The sequence below is a fragment of the Gastrolobium bilobum genome, unplaced genomic scaffold (assembly GCF_033153095.1).
Source record: "Gastrolobium bilobum isolate Gb01-03AN ecotype WA unplaced genomic scaffold, APGP_CSIRO_Gbil_v1 utg14970, whole genome shotgun sequence".
NCBI classification, from domain to species: Eukaryota; Viridiplantae; Streptophyta; class Magnoliopsida; order Fabales; family Fabaceae; genus Gastrolobium; species Gastrolobium bilobum.
Window position 1 is genome coordinate 435,855 of NW_026899194.1, and position 19,561 is coordinate 455,415.

At 33.0% G+C, this 19,561-nt stretch overlaps 5 protein-coding genes across 5 annotated transcripts; 3 read left to right on the top strand and 2 right to left on the bottom strand.

Moving 5' to 3' along the window:
- Positions 1 to 261: 261 nt before the first annotated feature.
- LOC133288128 (photosynthetic NDH subunit of lumenal location 3, chloroplastic) lies at positions 262 to 1,512 on the bottom strand. The gene is made up of 3 exons (XM_061485827.1): positions 1,186 to 1,512; positions 553 to 839; positions 262 to 456 (listed from the first exon to the last, which is right to left on the bottom strand). The coding sequence occupies exons 1-3, from the start codon at positions 1,466 to 1,468 to the stop codon at positions 340 to 342; spliced, it is 687 nt and encodes a 228-aa protein (XP_061341811.1). The 5' UTR covers positions 1,469 to 1,512; the 3' UTR covers positions 262 to 339.
- A 2,459-nt stretch (positions 1,513 to 3,971) lies between these two features.
- On the top strand, positions 3,972 to 5,324 carry LOC133288126 (thioredoxin-like protein CXXS1). Its single transcript, XM_061485825.1, has 3 exons — positions 3,972 to 4,098; positions 4,251 to 4,373; positions 4,995 to 5,324. The coding sequence occupies exons 1-3, from the start codon at positions 3,997 to 3,999 to the stop codon at positions 5,160 to 5,162; spliced, it is 393 nt and encodes a 130-aa protein (XP_061341809.1). The 5' UTR covers positions 3,972 to 3,996; the 3' UTR covers positions 5,163 to 5,324.
- A 5,343-nt stretch (positions 5,325 to 10,667) lies between these two features.
- On the top strand, positions 10,668 to 13,013 carry LOC133288106 (transcription factor ILR3-like). Its single transcript, XM_061485801.1, has 5 exons — positions 10,668 to 10,890; positions 11,322 to 11,384; positions 11,979 to 12,053; positions 12,164 to 12,326; positions 12,489 to 13,013. Exons 1-5 carry the CDS (start codon positions 10,757 to 10,759, stop codon positions 12,753 to 12,755), a joined length of 702 nt encoding a protein of 233 aa, XP_061341785.1. The 5' UTR covers positions 10,668 to 10,756; the 3' UTR covers positions 12,756 to 13,013.
- Positions 13,014 to 13,530: 517 nt separating this feature from the next.
- On the top strand, positions 13,531 to 14,895 carry LOC133288122 (uncharacterized). Its single transcript, XM_061485820.1, has one exon. It carries the CDS (start codon positions 13,546 to 13,548, stop codon positions 14,566 to 14,568), a length of 1,023 nt encoding a protein of 340 aa, XP_061341804.1. The 5' UTR covers positions 13,531 to 13,545; the 3' UTR covers positions 14,569 to 14,895.
- A 266-nt stretch (positions 14,896 to 15,161) lies between these two features.
- Positions 15,162 to 18,620, bottom strand: LOC133288119 (probable galacturonosyltransferase 12). Its single transcript, XM_061485817.1, has 6 exons — positions 18,410 to 18,620; positions 17,085 to 17,140; positions 16,827 to 16,982; positions 16,123 to 16,713; positions 15,715 to 16,017; positions 15,162 to 15,553 (listed from the first exon to the last, which is right to left on the bottom strand). Exons 1-6 carry the CDS (start codon positions 18,618 to 18,620, stop codon positions 15,269 to 15,271), a joined length of 1,602 nt encoding a protein of 533 aa, XP_061341801.1. The 3' UTR covers positions 15,162 to 15,268.
- Positions 18,621 to 19,561: the final 941 nt, after the last annotated feature.

Below are 19,561 nucleotides of genomic sequence, written 5' to 3' on the forward strand. Positions count from 1 at the left end.
GCACCATATGATTAGAGAACTCATGAAAAACAGATCAAAATCATTGAAGGTCTATCACTTATCAGCTTAAGTTTTTATAGGATATGATTATTTAATATGATATCAGAGCCTCCATGACCATCGAGTTCAATTCTGAAGGAAAGGGTTCTTACGTGAAAGAATATGTTATAAAGATGATATATAAAATCATTAAAGGTCTATCTTATCAGCTTAAGTTTTTATGTGAGATGGTTGTTGAATAGAAAATAGATAAATTCCAGTTTGAACTAATTTCTTAATTTGTTTTATACAATTTGATTTTGATAAGAGAAATAGTAACACAACTTGATTAAAATCATGTCAAATTGTTTTATACATCAAAGTCATCCGGTCCATGACCTCTTTAAGCATAACTTCAGTTTCCTGATAGCATGATTTTGTTTCAGGTAAACTTTTCTTCCTTGTAGCTTCTTCAAGCTGTCATTGCATCACAAGCTCAATTTTGTTAATCCAGTAGCTATTTATAACATACTCAATTTTGTGGGGAAAGATAAAAGAAAGAAAGAGCAATACCTTTTCAAAATTATCAAACAATTTGTTAGCCATATCAGTTAGTTGCTGTTTTTCATCCACTGGAATTGCAGAGATAACCTTATCAAAATCGTAGTATATGAATGTAGACTTGAGTCTAAGGTACCTCCTAACATAGTTGAGTGTGTCTTCTGTAATCAAATCAGCCATAGCCAGAAGATCAAATGCATATTTCTTGATCCTATACACGCTTCCTTTAACTCCAATATTTGCCATGAAGAGTCCCTTCTTAACAAAAGAACGAGTCCCCGTTTTCTCATTTGCAATATCTAACCAAATAATAAAATATTCACATCAAAAGATAAAAACTACCACTCAGAATTGTCTTAGTGACAAGTGAAACAAAAATCAAATATGAAAGCAATGAAAGCTTAATAAAAATCACTTCCCGTTAAACTCGATTAGCGAGTGTCGGGTGGAGGAAATCCTTGTACGTGCAGTCTTACCCTTGGATAATTACACACAGGTTGTTTCCTGAATTCAAACTCATGACCTTTCGGTCATGAAGGAACAGTTGTATCACTGCTCCGGTTCACCTCCTTTTCAATGAAAGCTTAATCTCAACACATTTTATTTGCCAAGTATTATGTGTTAATTAGATACAAGAAAGCTTACTGTTAGTGACAGTTGGTTGTGGCAAAGGTTCATCATACCAGAAGCCATTATCTTTAGCTAGTGAAATCTTGTCATTGAATTGACCTGTGAGAACTATAGAGGCAAGGCCTATTGCTGCTGCTCTTTTTGTAGTCTGAACTTGACATTCTGATAATTCCTGTGTTTTGCTTCCTAGAAATCCAACCACTTGTCCTCTCTTTAGATTCCTATGTGCATTTGGAAGGCATGATGTAATGGGAGTTAAAGTTTTGGAGACTCCATGCAAGTTTGTGAGAGGAGCCATGGTGAAGGAACTCCAATGAATGAGAGTTGAGAAAAGAAAGATATTTCATTCAAAGGTTGGAAATAAATTTTAAGTCATATCTTTTGGGAAGTGCTATTATCCACTAAGGGCCACCAGAAAGCATATCCTCTTATTAAGGGTAGTTTGGTTATTTCATTTTATGTGTATGGGCATTGTTGGGATGCTGCACTGTGGCCCAAGCCTATCTCTTTTGGGCTACTCCTGACCAAAAATAAAATACAATGATCATAAGTGTGGCAAATGAAAAAATAAAAATAAAAAATCCTTTATTAATTTTAACTAAATTATTGACAATTCTAATTATGTATCTCAGTTAAGAAAAAAGAAAGTAAAATCTAAGATTTTGGACTTGATGGAACAAAAATTTATTTGAGCAAGCTTTTTAGATAGATAAAATGTTATTTGATCTACTTATTTTAATATTTTAATTATAGCTCGCGAAATTGGATTAGTTATTGATTTGAGCTTTATTAGTTTATTTACATATATTATTAGAGGATGTAATAGAATTATTCGCATGTCTTTACTCAATAATTTAACTTTTTAAGATAATTAGTTCACAACTTAATATTATTGTCACTCGGTCACTCCATTCTTTTAAATGAAAAAAAAAATGAATTTACTAGGCTAGTGTATTATTTACACTTTTTTTTTCTCAACCAATTCATCAAAAGTTCAATCAGTCCAAGAGACGAAATATAATTTATCCTTATTTTAAGACAATTTTCTGCATAAAGAAAAATTATCTTAAGACTATAATGGTCGAACTTTTTCCTTATTTTTAGTATAAGTCTTTGTAATCTTGCATGATTTTAATTTATTTTTTCATGCATGTTTTAAAAATTCGTTATTGCAATTACAAAAAAAAAAAAAATCGTAATTGCAAGTGCGTTTCCAAAGTAATTTCATAAACAAAGATTTTTTAAGTGATCTCACGAACACAGATTTCATCCTCTCGTGATCATTTGACAATATTATTATTATTATTATTATTTTTGAACAAGCAAGTTACCCAAAACTGCCTTCAAGGACCTAACAAGTTTCAACAGGTAGGGACAGGAATTACTTTAGAGCTCAACTTTTTCACGACAACATTTAGAATCTTTTTTAAGCCTTTATGGAGTGTTTAATTGTGTTTAACGAACTATTAAACACATGTTTTGAAATCAATAACAAAAAAATAATTAAAAATTTGGCTCTATAAAGTACAAGTTACCCATCACACCCTAATAGTGATAAGGTTGATAAACAATAATCTTCATATATAGAGCCAGATAAAAAGTTAAGAGCAAGAATGGCCTACATATATAATATAACTCAAGTCCAAGTCACGTTGAAAGCGTGCATATATAAAATGGGCAACTTGTCTTTCTTTTCTTTTTTCTTTTTTTTTTTTCTTTTTGATAATCACGGGTATTCTTCACAGGAGACAATTCTATTCGTGACGGGTCCAGGATTAAGGCTTTACACCCTTCTCAAAAATAATACTGAAAGGATAGAACACATATTTTCATCCTCAGCTACTCGACTCTCATACGTCAACTGAGCTATTATCAGCAACTTGTCTTTTATCTCTTATTGGTAATACTACTGATAAATAAGGACACTTTGTACAGATTAGCTGTGAAAATGACATGATAAGCACTTTCTCAACTTGCAACTTCCCCACATGAATGAGAAGCCACAAGATTTAAGATTTTGTTGGCTGTTTCTATTCTACAACTTCTAAAGAGTATGAAACCATATTCTTTTGCTTAATACTCTGTTTGGATAATTTCAGCTTGAAGATTTTTGTCATCCAAAAAAAGCCCAAAACGTTAGAAAATTAATCATAACAATAATAGGATCTGTATTTTCCAATGGCCATTTGGGGACTCACAAAAAGGGATGGCACATCCTAAGAAAAAGTAGTTACATTATACCCTTTAGCGTGCACTATCTTAATTTTATGTGGTCAATTAATGTCTTTTTTATTTTAACAATTTTTTTTTTATGCTACAATTAAAAGACACATTAAATATTACATAAGAACAACTTTTTCTTACTTCGATGAGCGTTAAAGTATCTCTCCATGTTCCAGCTTTAATACTGAGCCATACATAGCATTGATTTTGTGTTTTTATGCATGTCAACCTACCACGAGTCATTGAGAAAAGCTGACAACAAGCAATGAATACCATTTTCATTAATTTGGAAAAATTCTTAATCTTATTGTTGTACTTTTTCTTTTCGTAGAAAATAAAAGTGGGAATCATATTATATTTTAACTTAATGCATGAATCACATTATTATGACCATGACCATGACCATTGAATTGGCTAAAGCAGAGGCCCCATCTAGATTGTTTTGGTTGTAGTAGTATACATCAATTAAAAAATGTCTTATTCATAAAGAAAAATCAGCATTTTTCTTGTACAATCTTGCTCAAATAATCATATTTCCTTATAGAGCATTTTTATAAGCATAGCACCCTTTTGAAGAATCAGCAGCAGCAGCAACAGAAAGAAATGAAGGGCCAAGAACAGCTCAAAAAGTCTAGGATTATCAAAATAGACTCTAAGGAATCATGGGAACACTACATCTCTCATGCTACCAATCAAAGCTATCCAGTGAGTCTCCTTTGTTTATGGGAATTCATTTAATATAAATCAGTTTGCACAATTTGTTGGTCAAAGAATCAGATTCAGATAGCATTTAGGATGGACATGTAGTACTACAGGTTTGTTCTAAACTATGTTTTTTCTTTCATAAAAATTTTCAGATTGTGGTTCATTTCTCTGCTTGCTGGTGCGTGCCTTCTATAGTTATGAATCCTTTCTTTCAAGAACTGGCCTCCACCTATCAAGATGTTCTGTTTCTGACATTGGATGTGGATGAGGTTAAGGTAATTTAATTCCCACGTTAAAACTATGCTTGGTTTGGTGTTATGTGAAACATTTTTAGTTTGTGTATCATATATCTGCAATTTTCAATTCATCTATTTCTATGCCGTGACTCTAATATGCAGAAACATTCAATGTTATCCAGAGGGAATCAAGTAAAGGGTGTCCACACAAATCCTTCTAAATTGTTTATTTTCGGATTACAAACCCCACTTTGAGATCACATGGTCCTTGTTTACATCAACAATCATAGTATAACTGAACCTTATCTCTAATCTAATCTTCAAATAAAATATTCATGTGGGACTTAACTTATAATAATAATGAAGCTATTGGTTATGACATATTAAATGAAATATTTTTGCATATAATCTTTATTGCAGTATCTAACTCTCTGATCCCCATTTTTTTACCATCCAAATTAAAAGATGGGTTCCTGCTTTAGCCATATATAATAATATGGTATTATATATATGGCCTATATAATAATACCCTTTTTGATCCATTCTAGTGGGGTGGTTTAAAGGAAAGAATCAAAGCATAATTTCTAACTGAAAGTGGAATTCATAGTTGTATTAACCCTATTTGTTCTACTGCTATGTGCATTATGTGACTGTATTCAGGAAATTGCCTCTAAGTTCGAGATTAAAGCCATGCCAACCTTTCTGTTGCTGAGTGAAGGAGCTCCCATTGACAAAATTGTGGGTGCAAATCCTGATGAAATAAGGAAAAGGATTGATCATTTTATTCACTCAACTGGTTCCATGAACAAAGCTACAAAAGAGGCATAGCTAGAAAAGTTTATCATCGTAATAGAAATCATATCATGTATGTTTTATATTCCAAATTATAGTAATGGTTGCTCTGTGCTTGTTAATTTGTAAATGTTTGGCGAGGTCATGTGTCTCTGTATATGGATATTATTGTTGTGTCTGTTGTGTGTTGAATATCTTCCTAATGAAACTTTATCATTTAATATTCCCTTTTGTTCTGTTATCGTTTGTAAGTGTTTGGTGAGGCCACGTGACAGTATGGATATGAAAAATTGCTGCCTTCAGAAGTGTAAATGGGTATATTTTAGTGTGCATCGAATAGTCTTTGTCGTCATATTATTCTAAGTTTACATAAGTTTTTTTAAAATTAGGTAAAATTATAAATAAAATATTCGTTCCAAATTCAATTGCTTTAATCTGTTCGACGCAACCACCCACACTTCAAAAAATGTAATGTGTGGTGTCCAACACTTCTTCTTCCCGTTACGCATTGTAAAAACTTATAAAAGGGTTCAAAAGTTACCTGCCGTTGCATTTTTAGTTTTAAATATTAAATTTATTAGATTATGATTATTATTTTATTCAGTTTAATATAAATATTTGTGATATTTTATGTTGGGTTCACTTTTTTTATGTTACTGCAGATTAGTTATCTGCAGTAAGTCCAATACGACATCGTTTTGGGGCGGAAATCATGGTGTTTTTGTAATTTTAATTTATTTCAAGTTATTATAGTCTTTATAATTATAATTTTTTAATATTTCAATACCAAAACGATGTCGTTTTGAGAGTAAATACAAATAACTTATCTGCACTAACTGTAGAAATATTTTTCTGTTTTATATTTCTTTGTAAAATTGATAGGTATTATAAGTTTAGCTTATTTTTTTAGAGAAAAATATTTCTGCAGTTACTGCAGACAAGTTATCTCGATTTACTCTCAAAACGACGTCGTTTTGGGATTAAAATATTAAAAAATTATAATTATAAAGACTATAATAATCCTGAAATAAATTAAAATTACAAAAACATCATGATTTCTGTCAAAAAATGATGTCGTATTGGACTTACTGCAGATAACTCATCTGCAGTAATTGCAGAAAAAGAAAATCCATTTTTTATTAAATTACTGAATATTAAATATAATATACACTACATAAATTAAAAATATGATTTAATATCAAAACGTGTATTAACATGTTAAAATCTAACATTTTTTAGAATTAACATATTTAAATGTAATATCGTATCTCGTATCCTATATTGGTGTCTCTCGGTACAATATAAGACACAACCATTCCGAAGTAAATATAATGAAAAGGTTGATATAAATATACTTTTAGTTGAATACATAAAGATAGATTATTAATAATTTAATTTGATTAAATTATTAATAAATCTGTCTTTATCCATTCAATTAAAAATACATTTATCTGGCTAAAAAAAAAATACATTTATCTATTCAGTTAATAATAAATCCATTTTATTTATTCCCTTTTTAAAGCAAGCACACTTTTTCTACTAAAAAGAAAGGGAAATCATACTCTTATCATGCAATGATCTCTTTACTTTCACTTTAAAAAATATGTCTCTTTTTTTTTTCTTTTTTTCTAAAAATTGGTGGGGTCTATTTTATTTGTCTCTTAACATACATGATAGAAGTAATTCTAAAAAAGAAGAAGCAAACACACTTTATTTAAAAAATTAATATTCAGCCAATGCTTCAAAATCAAAACTTTAAATGCCTAACAAACAATTTGTCCCTCTGCCCCTCTACAGTGATTTCGAAAAACAAAGCAATAACCAGTACAACTTTCGCATTATTTAGTACATTAACTCAAGGATTCAATGTTTTTCTCTCTTTTTTATAATAAAATTCTCTTAGGGGCGTTTGGTTGAGGAGAAAATTTTAAAAATAATAAAAAAATGTGATTACTAGGGAAATGGTTGGAAAGTGAATTTGGTAGAAAAATGTAAAAAAAATTGTTTGGTTGGAAAAAATTAAGTAACTTTTATAAAATCTATGTTTAGCTTTTTGTAAAATATAGATGGAAAAATAATACAACGTTACGAAAATAACCTTGTACATTTCGTATGAGGAGTGCAGTCTAAAATGAATTTAAGAACATTCTGTACAATATGAATGTATGTTTGAACTTCTTATAATGTTAAAAGACTGTGCCTAACTTGTTTCCAATTGTCACATAAGTTTATATATGTGTAAGCTTTTATCTGTGTCTTAAATACGTTCATTAAATCACCCATTGTTTGCTAATATTAATTATAACCAAAAAGAACTTTAATTAAATTCGAAAACAGACTTAAAAAGGATTCACGAGTCATTACAAGAAGAGGAAGAGCTTGTCTCCTACACAGTGCAATAGAATGTAGGTGAAAATGTAGTGAGATGGGATAATTTATTTTATTCTTAGAATAAAAATGCTTGTTCACAAAATCCCTATTCAGCAGTGGACTTTGTTTCCATATATATATATATATATATATATATATATATATATATATATATATATATATATATAAGTGCTGAATATTAATTATTGTCACAGATATACAACGGATGAAAAAGTTCTGCTATATATATATATATATATATAAGTGCTGAATATTAATTATTGTCACATATATACAACGGATGAAAAAGTTTTGCTCTCTGTTGTGTGTAACATTATTAATCATCGTGGAGGGTATAATGGGTGTCCTCAAAGTGTGTCATTTTACTCAGGTTTTTAAAAAAAATCACCCTCAAATTCGCTTTCTAAACAGTACTGATACCTTTCTTTCTCAGGCAAAGTTGAAAAAGTCATGCAAATTACATGGATGGGGATTTGATCATAATCTGTTGAAACATACGTTGACTTTCTAAAACTTTACTTCATTTGCATAGAAAAATGTTGAAAAGAATGGAACCAAACATCACCTTATTGTTATATAAATGCGACAGAAATAAAATTATCCATAATAAAAGCAGAAATATTTTTCAAAGTATAAATCACATGTGTCATTAGGAAACAACCGAATTAATTATGTAATCATTTGGAAAAAAAATTTGTTTATTCAACGCGTTTTGGGCATTTTTATTTTATTTTTTCCACTACAATGGAGATGTGAATAAACAAACATTACCCTATAGGGACCTACACCTACCACCTAACGCTAAAATATTATTATACAGTGAACATGGAACATGTGAAATAAGCAAGACATTTGGCCGAGCAAATACATTTTGACGGGGTGTTTGGTACGAGAGAAATTTTTATTTATTCGAGAATCTCGATTTTCAAGAAAAAATCTGTGTACCAAACGCCCCGGAAAAAAAAAACTCATACAGTAGTAGCACATGGGAAAGCTATTTGGGCTTTCTTTGACAATACGTTGCTTAAACTATACTCTCACGTAAATGATGAATAAAAATATTATTATGCTTGGTATATGCTATGTGCCTATGTCTATATAAATATGGTATTATATCTAATAATGATTCACTGTCATTATTTTGTTTAATTAAGTGAAATATCTTTCTCAACTTGAACTAATCAAACCTGGTCATTGTCGAGTTAGTTTTGCATTACTAATTTGATTAATATACTTTCTTATTTCATTTTTTGTGTAAATTTTACTAAAATGATATTATTTTATATGGATAGGTATCTTACATTTGAATTGAATTCTTTCTGGTTAAGAAATCTTTTTTGGGGTTGCTTTTTCTAACAAACGTTGGTTACATTTTTTTATGTTATTTGTATTAAGTTTTTAAAAAAAAAAATAAGATGACTGGAATTATTAGGTTAATTCAAAAAATGACTCCAATAAAATAACCTAATCTATATTAAATTGAATCAAATTATTCAAATTATATCTTTATGTTTTTTATTTCTCCATCAATTTATCAATTATTCGGTTCGAGCCGCATATAATTATAAGAGACCAAATTTTTAATACATCTAGGTACACTGGATTCAAACTTGAAATCATTTTTTACGACTTAACCCATGTACTTGATGGTATACAAGGTTATTAATATCTAATGTAAAAGGACATTATTTGATATTATTTTTCTCATTACTCGTTATTATTAGTTATTAATCATGAACCTTACTAATTAATCTATATTCACATTACCTTAGTAAGATCACCGAAGGAGTAACGATAAGGTTTAAATGTTATTAACTCTAAAGAGTTAAAAGTTTTGAAAGAGGAGAAGAGCTTAAGTTCTACTCGAAATTAGTTTCATAATTGAAATGATCTCTCTCCTAATTAAAATCCACATAAAAAAATTAATACTAACACAAATTGCAAAAGTGTTAATATATTATTATTTTAATAAAAAGTTATAATAATATAGTTGTTTTGAAATAATTTATGAATTTATTGCACTCGGTCGCACCCCAGTCAGGCACAACAAGTTGCGCCTCACACAGACGCAACCTGTGCAAAGTCGCGCCCCATCCAGACATGACTCTTCCAATTATGACACGTTGAACAAAAAAAGTCTAACAGTTTGATTATAAAACTTTGGAAGGTCATAACTTTTAACTCGAGTGTCAGAATCAGGTGATTTTTTTCATTCCACATAATTTTTCAAGACATACGCAACAACATCTTATTGAAAGAAATTTGGTCAAAAAATTTTCAGACACCCAAGTAGTAGTGCATGTAATCGATTACATGAGCTCAAACTTACCATAAAACTTTGAAAGACCATAACTTTTGTCTCGGAAGTCTGAATCGCTATTTTTTTAGTCCATGTAACTATTTAAGATCTACTCACTGAAAAATTCTCAAAGGATTATTTGTCATTGTTGAAAAGTAAAAATTTAAAAACATCATTCACAAAGATAAAATATGCCAAACATATCATAAGGAAGCATATTTTGTGATATTTTTTTGACCAAATCCACTACGGGATTTACCACACGTAGCTAACGAATAGTTATATGGAATAAAAAAAATACCTGATTCGGACACCTGAGTCAAAAGTTATAGCCTTCTAAAGTTTTATGGTAAAATATCTCAAATTCAAAAAAAATTGAATTTTTTTTTTGACCAAATCCCCTTAGATGTCTTTGCGTAGATCATGAAAAATTATGTAGAATAAAAAAAAGTCATCTGATTCGGACACCTAAATCGAAAGTTATGACTTTTCGAAGTTTTACGAACAAACTGTTGATTTTTTGTATGCCACGTGTCGTCACAGGATTTAAAGGAGCATTCTTATTGGAAAAAGGGAAACTTAGAGCTAAAAATGTGAGATTGAAGAAGTAAGCACAACTTTGGAAAAAGATGACTCAAAAATCTTTTCTTTCCTCACTTTCATTCTTGGTTTTGCTTTGCAACAACTAAATTTTTGTAATTTTTTATTAAAATAATAATATATTAATTTTTTTTACCACACTACGGCAACACATGATTTTATTTAATAATAACAAAAAATTCATAACATTTTAGAAGCCCAAGCCCAGCTTTAGTGGTGGTGATAGAAGGAAGAGGAATCTGATGGCAACTTGCACTTTGCAACAAAATTTTCCACTTTGGTCATCTCTTAGTCGCATCTCAATATCCCATTCGCATTCGCATTCGCATTCGCATGCGCAATGGTTTCCCCTGAAAACACCAATTGGCTCTTCGATTATGCCTTGATCGACGATATTCCCGTCCCCGACGCCACCTTCACCACCGTCCCTCCTTCCGCCTTCACCTGGGCCCCACCACTCCCCTCCAATGTCTGGTACTCTTCTCATTTTTACTATTCTTCTTCTTCTTCTTCTTTTTTCACTCCCTTTCTCGCATATTCGTAATTAGGGTTTTGTTAATTTTAATATGTGCCTGTGCTTCGTTTCTTAGTTCCCCAGTGGTACAGATTTGCTGAATTTTATGTGTTAAGTGGAAGAAATGTTGTGTTAGGTTTAATTCGGTTTGAGGATCATAAATAAATGCAATTTACACTGTTAAGCTGTGTGTGCAAATTGACAAACTCGTGCTGTTTTAGTTGTTGTTCTGAGCATGCGATTTCTTTTTTTAATGGATTGTAGGTTTTGGTATGAGAATGGGAAATAGTAATGCCAGAGTGTTGCATGTGTGACATGTTTTGTGTTCCCACGCTGTAATTTATGTTTACTAACTTGCAACTTCTGTTTTGATTATATTATCTGCTCCTAGTGTTGAAACTGATGGCTCATTGGGGGATTCTGATGGTCTCAAAGAACCTGGTTTGAAGAAGAGGTACACAGTTTTATTTCACCTTTCCTTTCTTATTAAACAAGTAATTTAATATTAATGAATAAAAAGAGCGGATAATTAACATTTGTAGTGTAGTTATTCAGTACTTTATTCGTTTTATTTCCCGATCTCTGTTGTTTGCTTGTGTGGTTTAGAATTTAGATTATTTATAGGACAATTTTTTTGTTTAATGTTGCAGTAACAATTGAAGACTTAAATCAAAGAGCAGGGTAAATTGTTTGAAAATAATTTTAAAAGACTTGCTAGCCATAGGTTGTCATCAATTAACTGACAGGTATCAAGTAATATAATTGAGTCAAATGGAAATTCAACATGGTTTCTGAAGTGATGATGATAAGGGCTAGCAGCATAAATGAAGAAATTGCCACGACAAATCCTATTGCATATATGTTAGCTTGCTTAATTATGACTTTGTGTTTCCCTGGTTTCTTTAGCTACTCTGCCCATATCTTCTTTCCCTGTCTAAAGTCTTGATTGCTCTTATATCAGCACTTAGCTTAGAGACGTGAGGATCCAGTCCAGATACTTATTCTTGGAAAAAAGTTATCCCATTTATCTTGTTTATTCCTGTTGCAGGGGTAGATCTGATTCATGTGCTACTAGCTCTAAGGCATGTCGGGAGAAGTTGCGGAGGGATAGGCTGAATGACAAGTTAACTTTTTAATCCCAGTCATCTTCCCTCTGTTTGTTTCTGTTCTCCTCATGGGTTTGTGTGTAAATGTTTTTCTGGGGCATGCATCTAATATCATTGACATGGATAGGTTTGTTGAATTAGGCTCCATCTTGGAGCCTGGAAGGCCTCCCAAAACAGACAAGGCTGCTATTCTGATTGATGCTGTCCGAATGGTGACACAGTTGCGGGGTGAAGCCGAGAAGTTGAAAGACTCAAATACGAGTCTTCAAGAGAAGATTAAAGAGTTGAAGGTGAGGCCTCAATTTATATACAATAATTTTCTTTTGAAGATGGAAGGACTTGTTGGGAGGTCTTTACATCATTTCATTTCCCTAAAGTTTTCTGCCTTAACAGTAGTACCTTGTCGTAGCTGTGACTAAATCATCGTGTAAACCTTATATAATACTATGTAGGCTGAGAAGAATGAACTTCGTGATGAGAAACAGAGGCTTAAGGCAGAAAAAGAGAAGTTGGAGCAGCAGGTGAAATCAATGAATGCCCAACCTAGTTTCTTGCCACACCATCCTGCAATCCCTGCTGCTTTTGCTCCACAAGGCCAAGCCCCCGGCAACAAGTTGGTGCCATTTGTTGGTTATCCCGGAGTCGCCATGTGGCAATTTATGCCACCGGCTGCCGTGGATACCTCACAGGATCATGTACTCCGTCCCCCAGTTGCCTAAGTTGGCATTGCGCAATTATTTGGGCTTCCAATTTGGCCCAAAAGTTGTATTCATTTTCTCATACCTTTTGCCTTTCAGCTATTGCTAAGCGTTCTAACTGTAACTGGATTCAGTGGTGGCTTTGACTGTATTTGTCAGCTGATAATATTATGAAGTAATGCTGGTGTTTGCATGTAAATCTTAATAAGCTGTCTGGCTGTCTTCGCGTCGGCTTTAATGTTTGTTACTGGTTTTGATATAATCCAAGGTCAATTGCAGCAACTTGTTAATTTGGTTTAGTCCCGCAAAAACGAAGGATCCATTCTTCTTGCAAATAGACACCGTTTTACGATTGAAGAAGCATAAATGCTGCTTTAATCCCAAATTTGTAGCAGCCACATTTCTTTAACCAGGAAAAAAAATTGATTAATTTCAGACTACTGGAAGTTTCTCAATTTTAACGATGGATGTATGACGAGGTGCATGTGAATAGAGCAGAGCGAATTGTTGTAGTGTTTGGTAGTTTTTTTTTTTTTGGATACCTTTGGTAGTTTGTTTATAGTTAGCTTATGTAAGGTAAACTTATCGTATAATTTAATTTCAAGTGTATTTTAATTTTAACCCATTAAAATTTAAAAGTTGGTTGTGAATTTGTAGCTTTATAAATTGTAGCAATCATACTCCTCCACTTGTTGAACTATTGTGAGGTTGTGAGCTAATGGTAGCTCTCAATATCTTATCTGGATAGAGCTTTGAGACAACTTTCTCATATCAAAACTCTCAGACCTTGCAAGTCTGTTTAAATGCTTAAATGGCATCTTCCTATCTTCACACTATTCATCTCAATTCAGTCCAAATTTCCAAGCCATCATCATGCCTACCTCCACACTCCAATAACCAATTCACATCAATCCCATTTCCTAATCCTCAGTATCTATACAAACACTACCATATCTCCTGCATCCCCACAAGTCCCACTGTTCCCCTCAAAGCTACATCCACATCCATCCATTCCTCACTCTCTTCCCCTAACCCACCCATCTCAAAGGAAGAGGCCATTCTTCAGGCAAAAACATCCCTTTTAACAACCTTAGAGAAGCCCCTCAACAACCCAAAACCATTAGGCAAACTCAAGAAACTAAGGCAACCCAAGTTCCGGGTTGAAATTCCTGTCATTGATGACTCACAAGATTCACTTTCCCAACTTGCTCTTGATATTTTTGGGGACATACCCATCAAAAGAAAAGGTTCTCCCATTAAGATCTTAATCCTGTGGCCTTATCCTAGCTTAAGAGAAGCTGCCACTGTGGCCTTTCAGTCTCTTTCAACTAGCCAAGTTGAACACTTTGACATTCCTTCAGTGGCCAAAACTGACCCCAGAATCTTGAATTCTGCGGATGTGGCAATATTTTTGGTTCCAGAGAGTTCCCAATTGGCACTGATGAAAACAGTGAGTGATGCCTTTTATCCAAAGCCTGTAGTGATGTTTAATCCAAAATGGGCATTTGAGGAAGAGAGTAACTTTGGTCTAAGTGGCTTTGTGGGTTCTTTTGAAGTAGTTTATTCTTTTATGGGGTTGGAGGTGAGAGGGATATTTAACAAAAGAAAAGGTGTGATTTTTAAGTGTGTGAGAGATGGGGTTGTGAGTGGAGAGAGATGGAATGTTCTTGTAGAAGAAGGAGAAGAACTGAAGGTGGTTTCCTCCTTCAAAGCCAGGCCAACCATTGGTGAAGTTGAGAGTGTGTTGTACAATCTAATGGCTATCAATTCGCCTATAACTAAGTCTGCAAAGTTCATCAGGGGATTGGTATCCAATGTGACAGGGAAAAAGTAAATGGAGCAAAAGGATTGGTCTTCAAGATCTTTTATTTATATGAACTGCGGATAGAACATGTTTGTGATAATGTCTCACTGAATGTAGGTTCAACACTATGACCATCTTATGAAGTAAGCATGTAGTAGTACTCGCCAATTTTGAATGAGAATTCAGATTAATTTCGGGACCATGCCTCAAGTTCTTGATATTCTGTATACAGTATAGTTAAACATCCGTGTAATTATGAAACAATGCCACATGATTGCAAGATACTACGGCCTCAATATGAAAAACATGAGAAGAAACTCTGCTATTAGCTTGATACATTATATGTAGACTGAAAGGAAATTGGATAAAATGGTCCTTTGGTTCTTTGTCTCCTGAACTTTTATTTCTTCATTTACAAAAGCTTATTATTAAATCTTGAGTTCGCAGGTTTATTTTCCCAGAAAAAACTGTGTTGTCTTGATACATAAACGTATGATCTACAAATGCTCATACTTACAATATGGATTTAAGAGAAAAAGAATCTGAGAATTTCAACTGAAGAAAGAGAGTTAAAAATAAATTTTTAAAACAAGAAAGGAGCATCATGCCATATCATTTTGTCTCTTTGTTGTCATGGAAGGGCGTTATGCTTGGAAGAACTCTCTCATTTTCTTTTTCCCTCGGATACAAATACCATTTCTTCAACTCATACGTTTTCTCTAGATATAAGCTATGATGCCCTAATGTGACAGCTCTTGATGAACTTATCTGAGAAGTCCACATACTTTGTCCATAATGGCCTTAGTTGTGGAAAAGCTATTTCTAGCCACGGCTTTGCCCTGCCATTGAAATGTATGACACCAGCACTCTTAGCATCAGTTAAACTTGTATTTTCCTGATATCCCAATCCCAGCATATGCCAGAAAGGATCAATAGTGTGGACATGGCCATGAAATGCTATCAATCCAGGAGGTAATGTCCCTAGCTGCCACAAACTCAGGTCTGATTTAATATTCTGCATAAAGCAAAACAAAAATATCAATCTTTTATTATATCAACTATCACTTTTTATGGAAACTCAATTTTAATGACACATTTGAAGTATATCAAAAGTACTTTGACTATTTTTTTTCCTTTTCCTTTATATTATTATGGTAGAATGGATGACACATATACCTGCTCAACCCAATTATGGTATGTATTGCTTATATTGGTCTTCCTCCAAGCCTCCAAGTCAAAAATGTTCATGCCATAAGCCCAAGCACATTCATTGGGTTTGAAATTTTCGGATATTAAAGGGTGGGAGAAGTTCAAATAGCTTTTCAACCTCTTTGACATCACAAACTTATCTTCTCCAGCACATGTTTCTACTGCTCCATTGACTTTTCCATTCATGTCAATGTCCCACAGAGGTGAAAGATCAGTTTGTACCACAATGTCATCATCGAGGAAGACCACCTTGTTAAGACTTGGAAATAACTGTAATGAAAAATCTATTATAGCAATAAGCATCACAAGCAAGAAATATTTACTTGGTTATAAGCTATCAAATAAAAGATTTACTTGCTATAGTATCCCTTTTACCTCAGGGAGATGTATCCGAATGTGGTTCATCACCGAATTATACTTGGGACTAAGTGCTTGTAGTTTTGCAGCAATAACATATGGCTTCTCAGTGGTATTTGCAACTATAGCTGATGAACCCCCTCTAAACTGTGACCGTACCTTTTGATCTTTCTCCATTGCTTCCAGAACAGGCACCTTTCCCTTTGTAAACCAATCAAAATGGTGCAATGCCTTGACCTCAATTATAGCAGGGGATAAAGGATGCAATGAGAACCAAGCCTGCATGGGATAATAAGTCTTTTTATCTGTGATTATGTGCATAACAACTTTCTGAGGCCGCAAACAGTTGTGGACAAGTGATTTTGCAACCACAGAGGCAGCCAGCACATTATCTGAGGCGAGGACAAAGTGGAAGTAGGAATTGTCAACCAGGGCAGGGACTAGTTCTGCAGAGGGTAGCTGAAGGCGTGCTGCTGCATTATTGGAGTGTTCATTAGCCAGACTCAAGGCAAGGCAGTGAAGTTGTTTTGGTATGCTGCTTGATGCTACATGACGATATAGATATTCTTGGATTTTGGCAATCCTGGTCCTTTGTTCCATAAGGGTTACCTAAGAAATTTTCAGCCTTATTTAATAGAAACTTCAACTTGGAAAACTGAAGAAAAAGAAGAAGAATACATTTGATTAATTTCCTCTAGATTAAAAGAAGAGGAGAATGGTACCATTTCTCTAAGTTTAACTGCAAATGTCTTGGCATCATATCCACCTCCCTTCATATCTGTCATGAACTCTTCTAAAGTCTGTGGAATATCAGACCTTCCCCGTAGTTCATCTTTGCCAAGGGGTTCATTTAACGTTCGGTATATAACTTCTGGGACCTATCAAAAGTCCATGTCATTTTCAGCAGAAAATTCAGGTCAAATAATTGCAAAATTGATTCAGATGGTGACAAATATAACTAGAAGAAGTCAGGAGATTACACTTGATTCAGGCCTTCTTCCCAAAATCCTTGGCCCTAGTTTTTTTCCTAGACAACCTACAAATATGATTTGAAGTAAATCAAAATGTCATATACTATGATATAATAAACATATTTACTGGAATTATAGTTTCTAGCCATAATAAGTCATATAGTTTCTTAAAAAGGTCAGAGTATTTTTTTTCTTTATTTTTTTTTATAGAGCATAAAGTCCAGAATTTAAGGTTTGCAAATTCTGGAGTTCATCCTTTATCATTGTGATTTTAAGATCATCAAGCCCATCAAGTGTCCAAATGAATTTGTACTGTAATATACCTTAACTACTTTTTAAGGAAAATTTCAGTGGATGGTCAAGCTTACCCCAACAGTAACTATTGAAGAATCCTATTCCAAATATACAATACAAGACACATAAAGTCTAGTTCTGACAAAATGGATAATATAAAGAAAGCATATGTTCATAATCTTGTCTGATGCATCTCTTCTTAATACAGTTCACGACATGGATCTCATAGTGGCTCAGGTGAGGTGAGCTATAAATTAATACATTTCTGATCAAGTTGGCAAACTTAGTATACACATACATCATCCAATATATAAATATATATAATGCACATGCATATGCATCTTTCCCATTGTGTTACAAGTTCCCTTAATTTATCAGAAGTCACATTAATTATAAATTTTTTAATTCAAAAGTCGGTAACGCTTTGACGATGTGTTCGATAAGAGAGGATGCAGCCAAATACATCAATATCAACATCAACAACACTTTTATCCCAAATTAATTGGGGTCGGTGGTAGATGAACCCACATGAAAGACACAAAACGGTTGAAAAAAAGTAAAAAAAAATAATAAATAAATAAATAAATAAAAATACACAAATAAAATAATAAAATAAAATAAAATGAAATAAAAATATATGTATATATAAATAAATAAAAGTAAAAAAGAAAGGGACAAGAAGAAGTGGGAGAAATGAAGGGGAAAAGGACTAAAAAGGACCATCTGGAACATAGGAATAACAGCGGGTCTAACCCTCCACTATACTTATAGCTTTTCTCCATTCCTTTCTAAGATATACTGTCCGCCAATCTATATCTCATTCCATTAAATCTTGTTTACTTTTTAAAAAATAAAAAGTTCAAAGCTTTGTTAAACAATATGCTTTGTTATATGGAAAATTCAAGCCTTATCCACCCTAACATTCACCTGTTTGTGTCTTTCTGTCCAAGCCTGCATGTGTTTATGTTTGTGACTCTGTGTGTGTGTGTGTGTGGGAGAGAGAGAGAGAGAGAGAGAGAAAAGAGGAGCTGATAATATACCTATGGTAGAGCACTTGTTTTCTCCATCAATGCCATCAACAGAAGTCAAAACAAACACAAACCGAAGAAGAAAAGTGAAGAACAAGAGTGAATAGAATAGCATCCTATAAGAAAGACGCCTTGATGCAACCTTCACTTTGATAAACTCCTTAAACCCTTTGCCTGGAAGAACAGTAACATGCCTCAAACTTGGAGATATGTGAAGCTGCATTTTTGTTTCAAATGTAAAAAACCAACACAATGAAGCAGGGAAACACCAAAAGCAGTATAATAACACTGCTTTGAGTTTCCTCCTCTTCAACAAGTAGTCCTTATTTCATTTGACAGTTCACCACCTGATCAACAACAAAGGAGAACCACAAGAACCCATGTCAGGATATGCTGTAAAATGAAGTTTTTGATGGTGTTTAAGGTTGCTATCTTTCACCTAACCTTGCTTAGCATTTGGGTCAGGCATGTCAATGGTGTTTGAGGGCTTTAATATATATAAATATTTTTATTTTTTTTATTTTTTTTATTTTTTGAGGTGAAGGTTGTTAAAGAGAAAGAGACATGGGACTAAGAGGGAGGGTGTTGTTTGGATCAAGTTTTTGGTATTGTGGCTTGGTTTTGAAGGAGGGAAGTTAAATATGAACTTTGGGTTTGTTTGGTGTATGCTTGGCTTTGCCACCACATGAAGCTTAAAGCATATACTATGACATAAAACTGACTCCTATATGGAAAATGACTAGCTCTCTGTCTCTCTCTGGTGTGGGGTTGAGGATGTGATTGTTGGAGTGAAAATTCAGGAAACGTTACTTCTATTTCTCTTGGAAGCACATGATGGAAATATAAGGTGGTTCAAAAACCACATTTATTAGGGGGTTTTGGGGAAAAGACATCTTTAAGGGTTAATTAGCAATTAGGAAAAGTTGTTTTGACCATATTCAAAGTTATTGATTTGTCTCAAATAAATGGTGTATGACCTATTAATTGGCATTTTGTATTACGTGGAAGAATTGGTATGTATGACCATTGCCCTAAGTATACCAGCCAGAATTTCCTTCATTTCTTTCACAAAAGAACAGCCACCAATAAATTCCTTGAAGTATTTTAAAAAGAAAAGGTTACAGTTCTTTTTAAAAAATATATATATATATATTAATTTGGTCA

What these genes read in the sequence shown, in the direction of transcription:
- LOC133288128 (XM_061485827.1), bottom strand. Translation starts at nt 1,468, where the DNA reads ATGGCTCCTCTCACAAACTTGCATGGAGTCTCCAAAACTTTAACTCCC. An exon ending in ACAACCAACTGTCACTAACA is followed by an intron (nt 840 to 1,185) that starts GTAAGCTTTCTT and finishes TTATTTGGTTAG; the next exon opens with ATATTGCAAATGAGAAAACG. An exon ending in TGTTTGATAATTTTGAAAAG is followed by an intron (nt 457 to 552) that starts GTATTGCTCTTT and finishes ATGCAATGACAG; the next exon opens with CTTGAAGAAGCTACAAGGAA.
- LOC133288126 (XM_061485825.1), top strand. Translation starts at nt 3,997, where the DNA reads ATGAAGGGCCAAGAACAGCTCAAAAAGTCTAGGATTATCAAAATAGAC. An exon ending in CTACCAATCAAAGCTATCCA is followed by an intron (nt 4,099 to 4,250) that starts GTGAGTCTCCTT and finishes AAAAATTTTCAG; the next exon opens with ATTGTGGTTCATTTCTCTGC. An exon ending in TGGATGTGGATGAGGTTAAG is followed by an intron (nt 4,374 to 4,994) that starts GTAATTTAATTC and finishes GACTGTATTCAG; the next exon opens with GAAATTGCCTCTAAGTTCGA.
- LOC133288106 (XM_061485801.1), top strand. Translation starts at nt 10,757, where the DNA reads ATGGTTTCCCCTGAAAACACCAATTGGCTCTTCGATTATGCCTTGATC. An exon ending in GAACCTGGTTTGAAGAAGAG is followed by an intron (nt 11,385 to 11,978) that starts GTACACAGTTTT and finishes TTCCTGTTGCAG; the next exon opens with GGGTAGATCTGATTCATGTG. An exon ending in AGAAGATTAAAGAGTTGAAG is followed by an intron (nt 12,327 to 12,488) that starts GTGAGGCCTCAA and finishes AATACTATGTAG; the next exon opens with GCTGAGAAGAATGAACTTCG.
- LOC133288122 (XM_061485820.1), top strand. Translation starts at nt 13,546, where the DNA reads ATGGCATCTTCCTATCTTCACACTATTCATCTCAATTCAGTCCAAATT.
- LOC133288119 (XM_061485817.1), bottom strand. Translation starts at nt 18,620, where the DNA reads ATGCAGCTTCACATATCTCCAAGTTTGAGGCATGTTACTGTTCTTCCA. An exon ending in AAACAAGTGCTCTACCATAG is followed by an intron (nt 17,141 to 18,409) that starts GTATATTATCAG and finishes TCATATTTGTAG; the next exon opens with GTTGTCTAGGAAAAAAACTA. An exon ending in CAGTTAAACTTAGAGAAATG is followed by an intron (nt 16,714 to 16,826) that starts GTACCATTCTCC and finishes AAAATTTCTTAG; the next exon opens with GTAACCCTTATGGAACAAAG.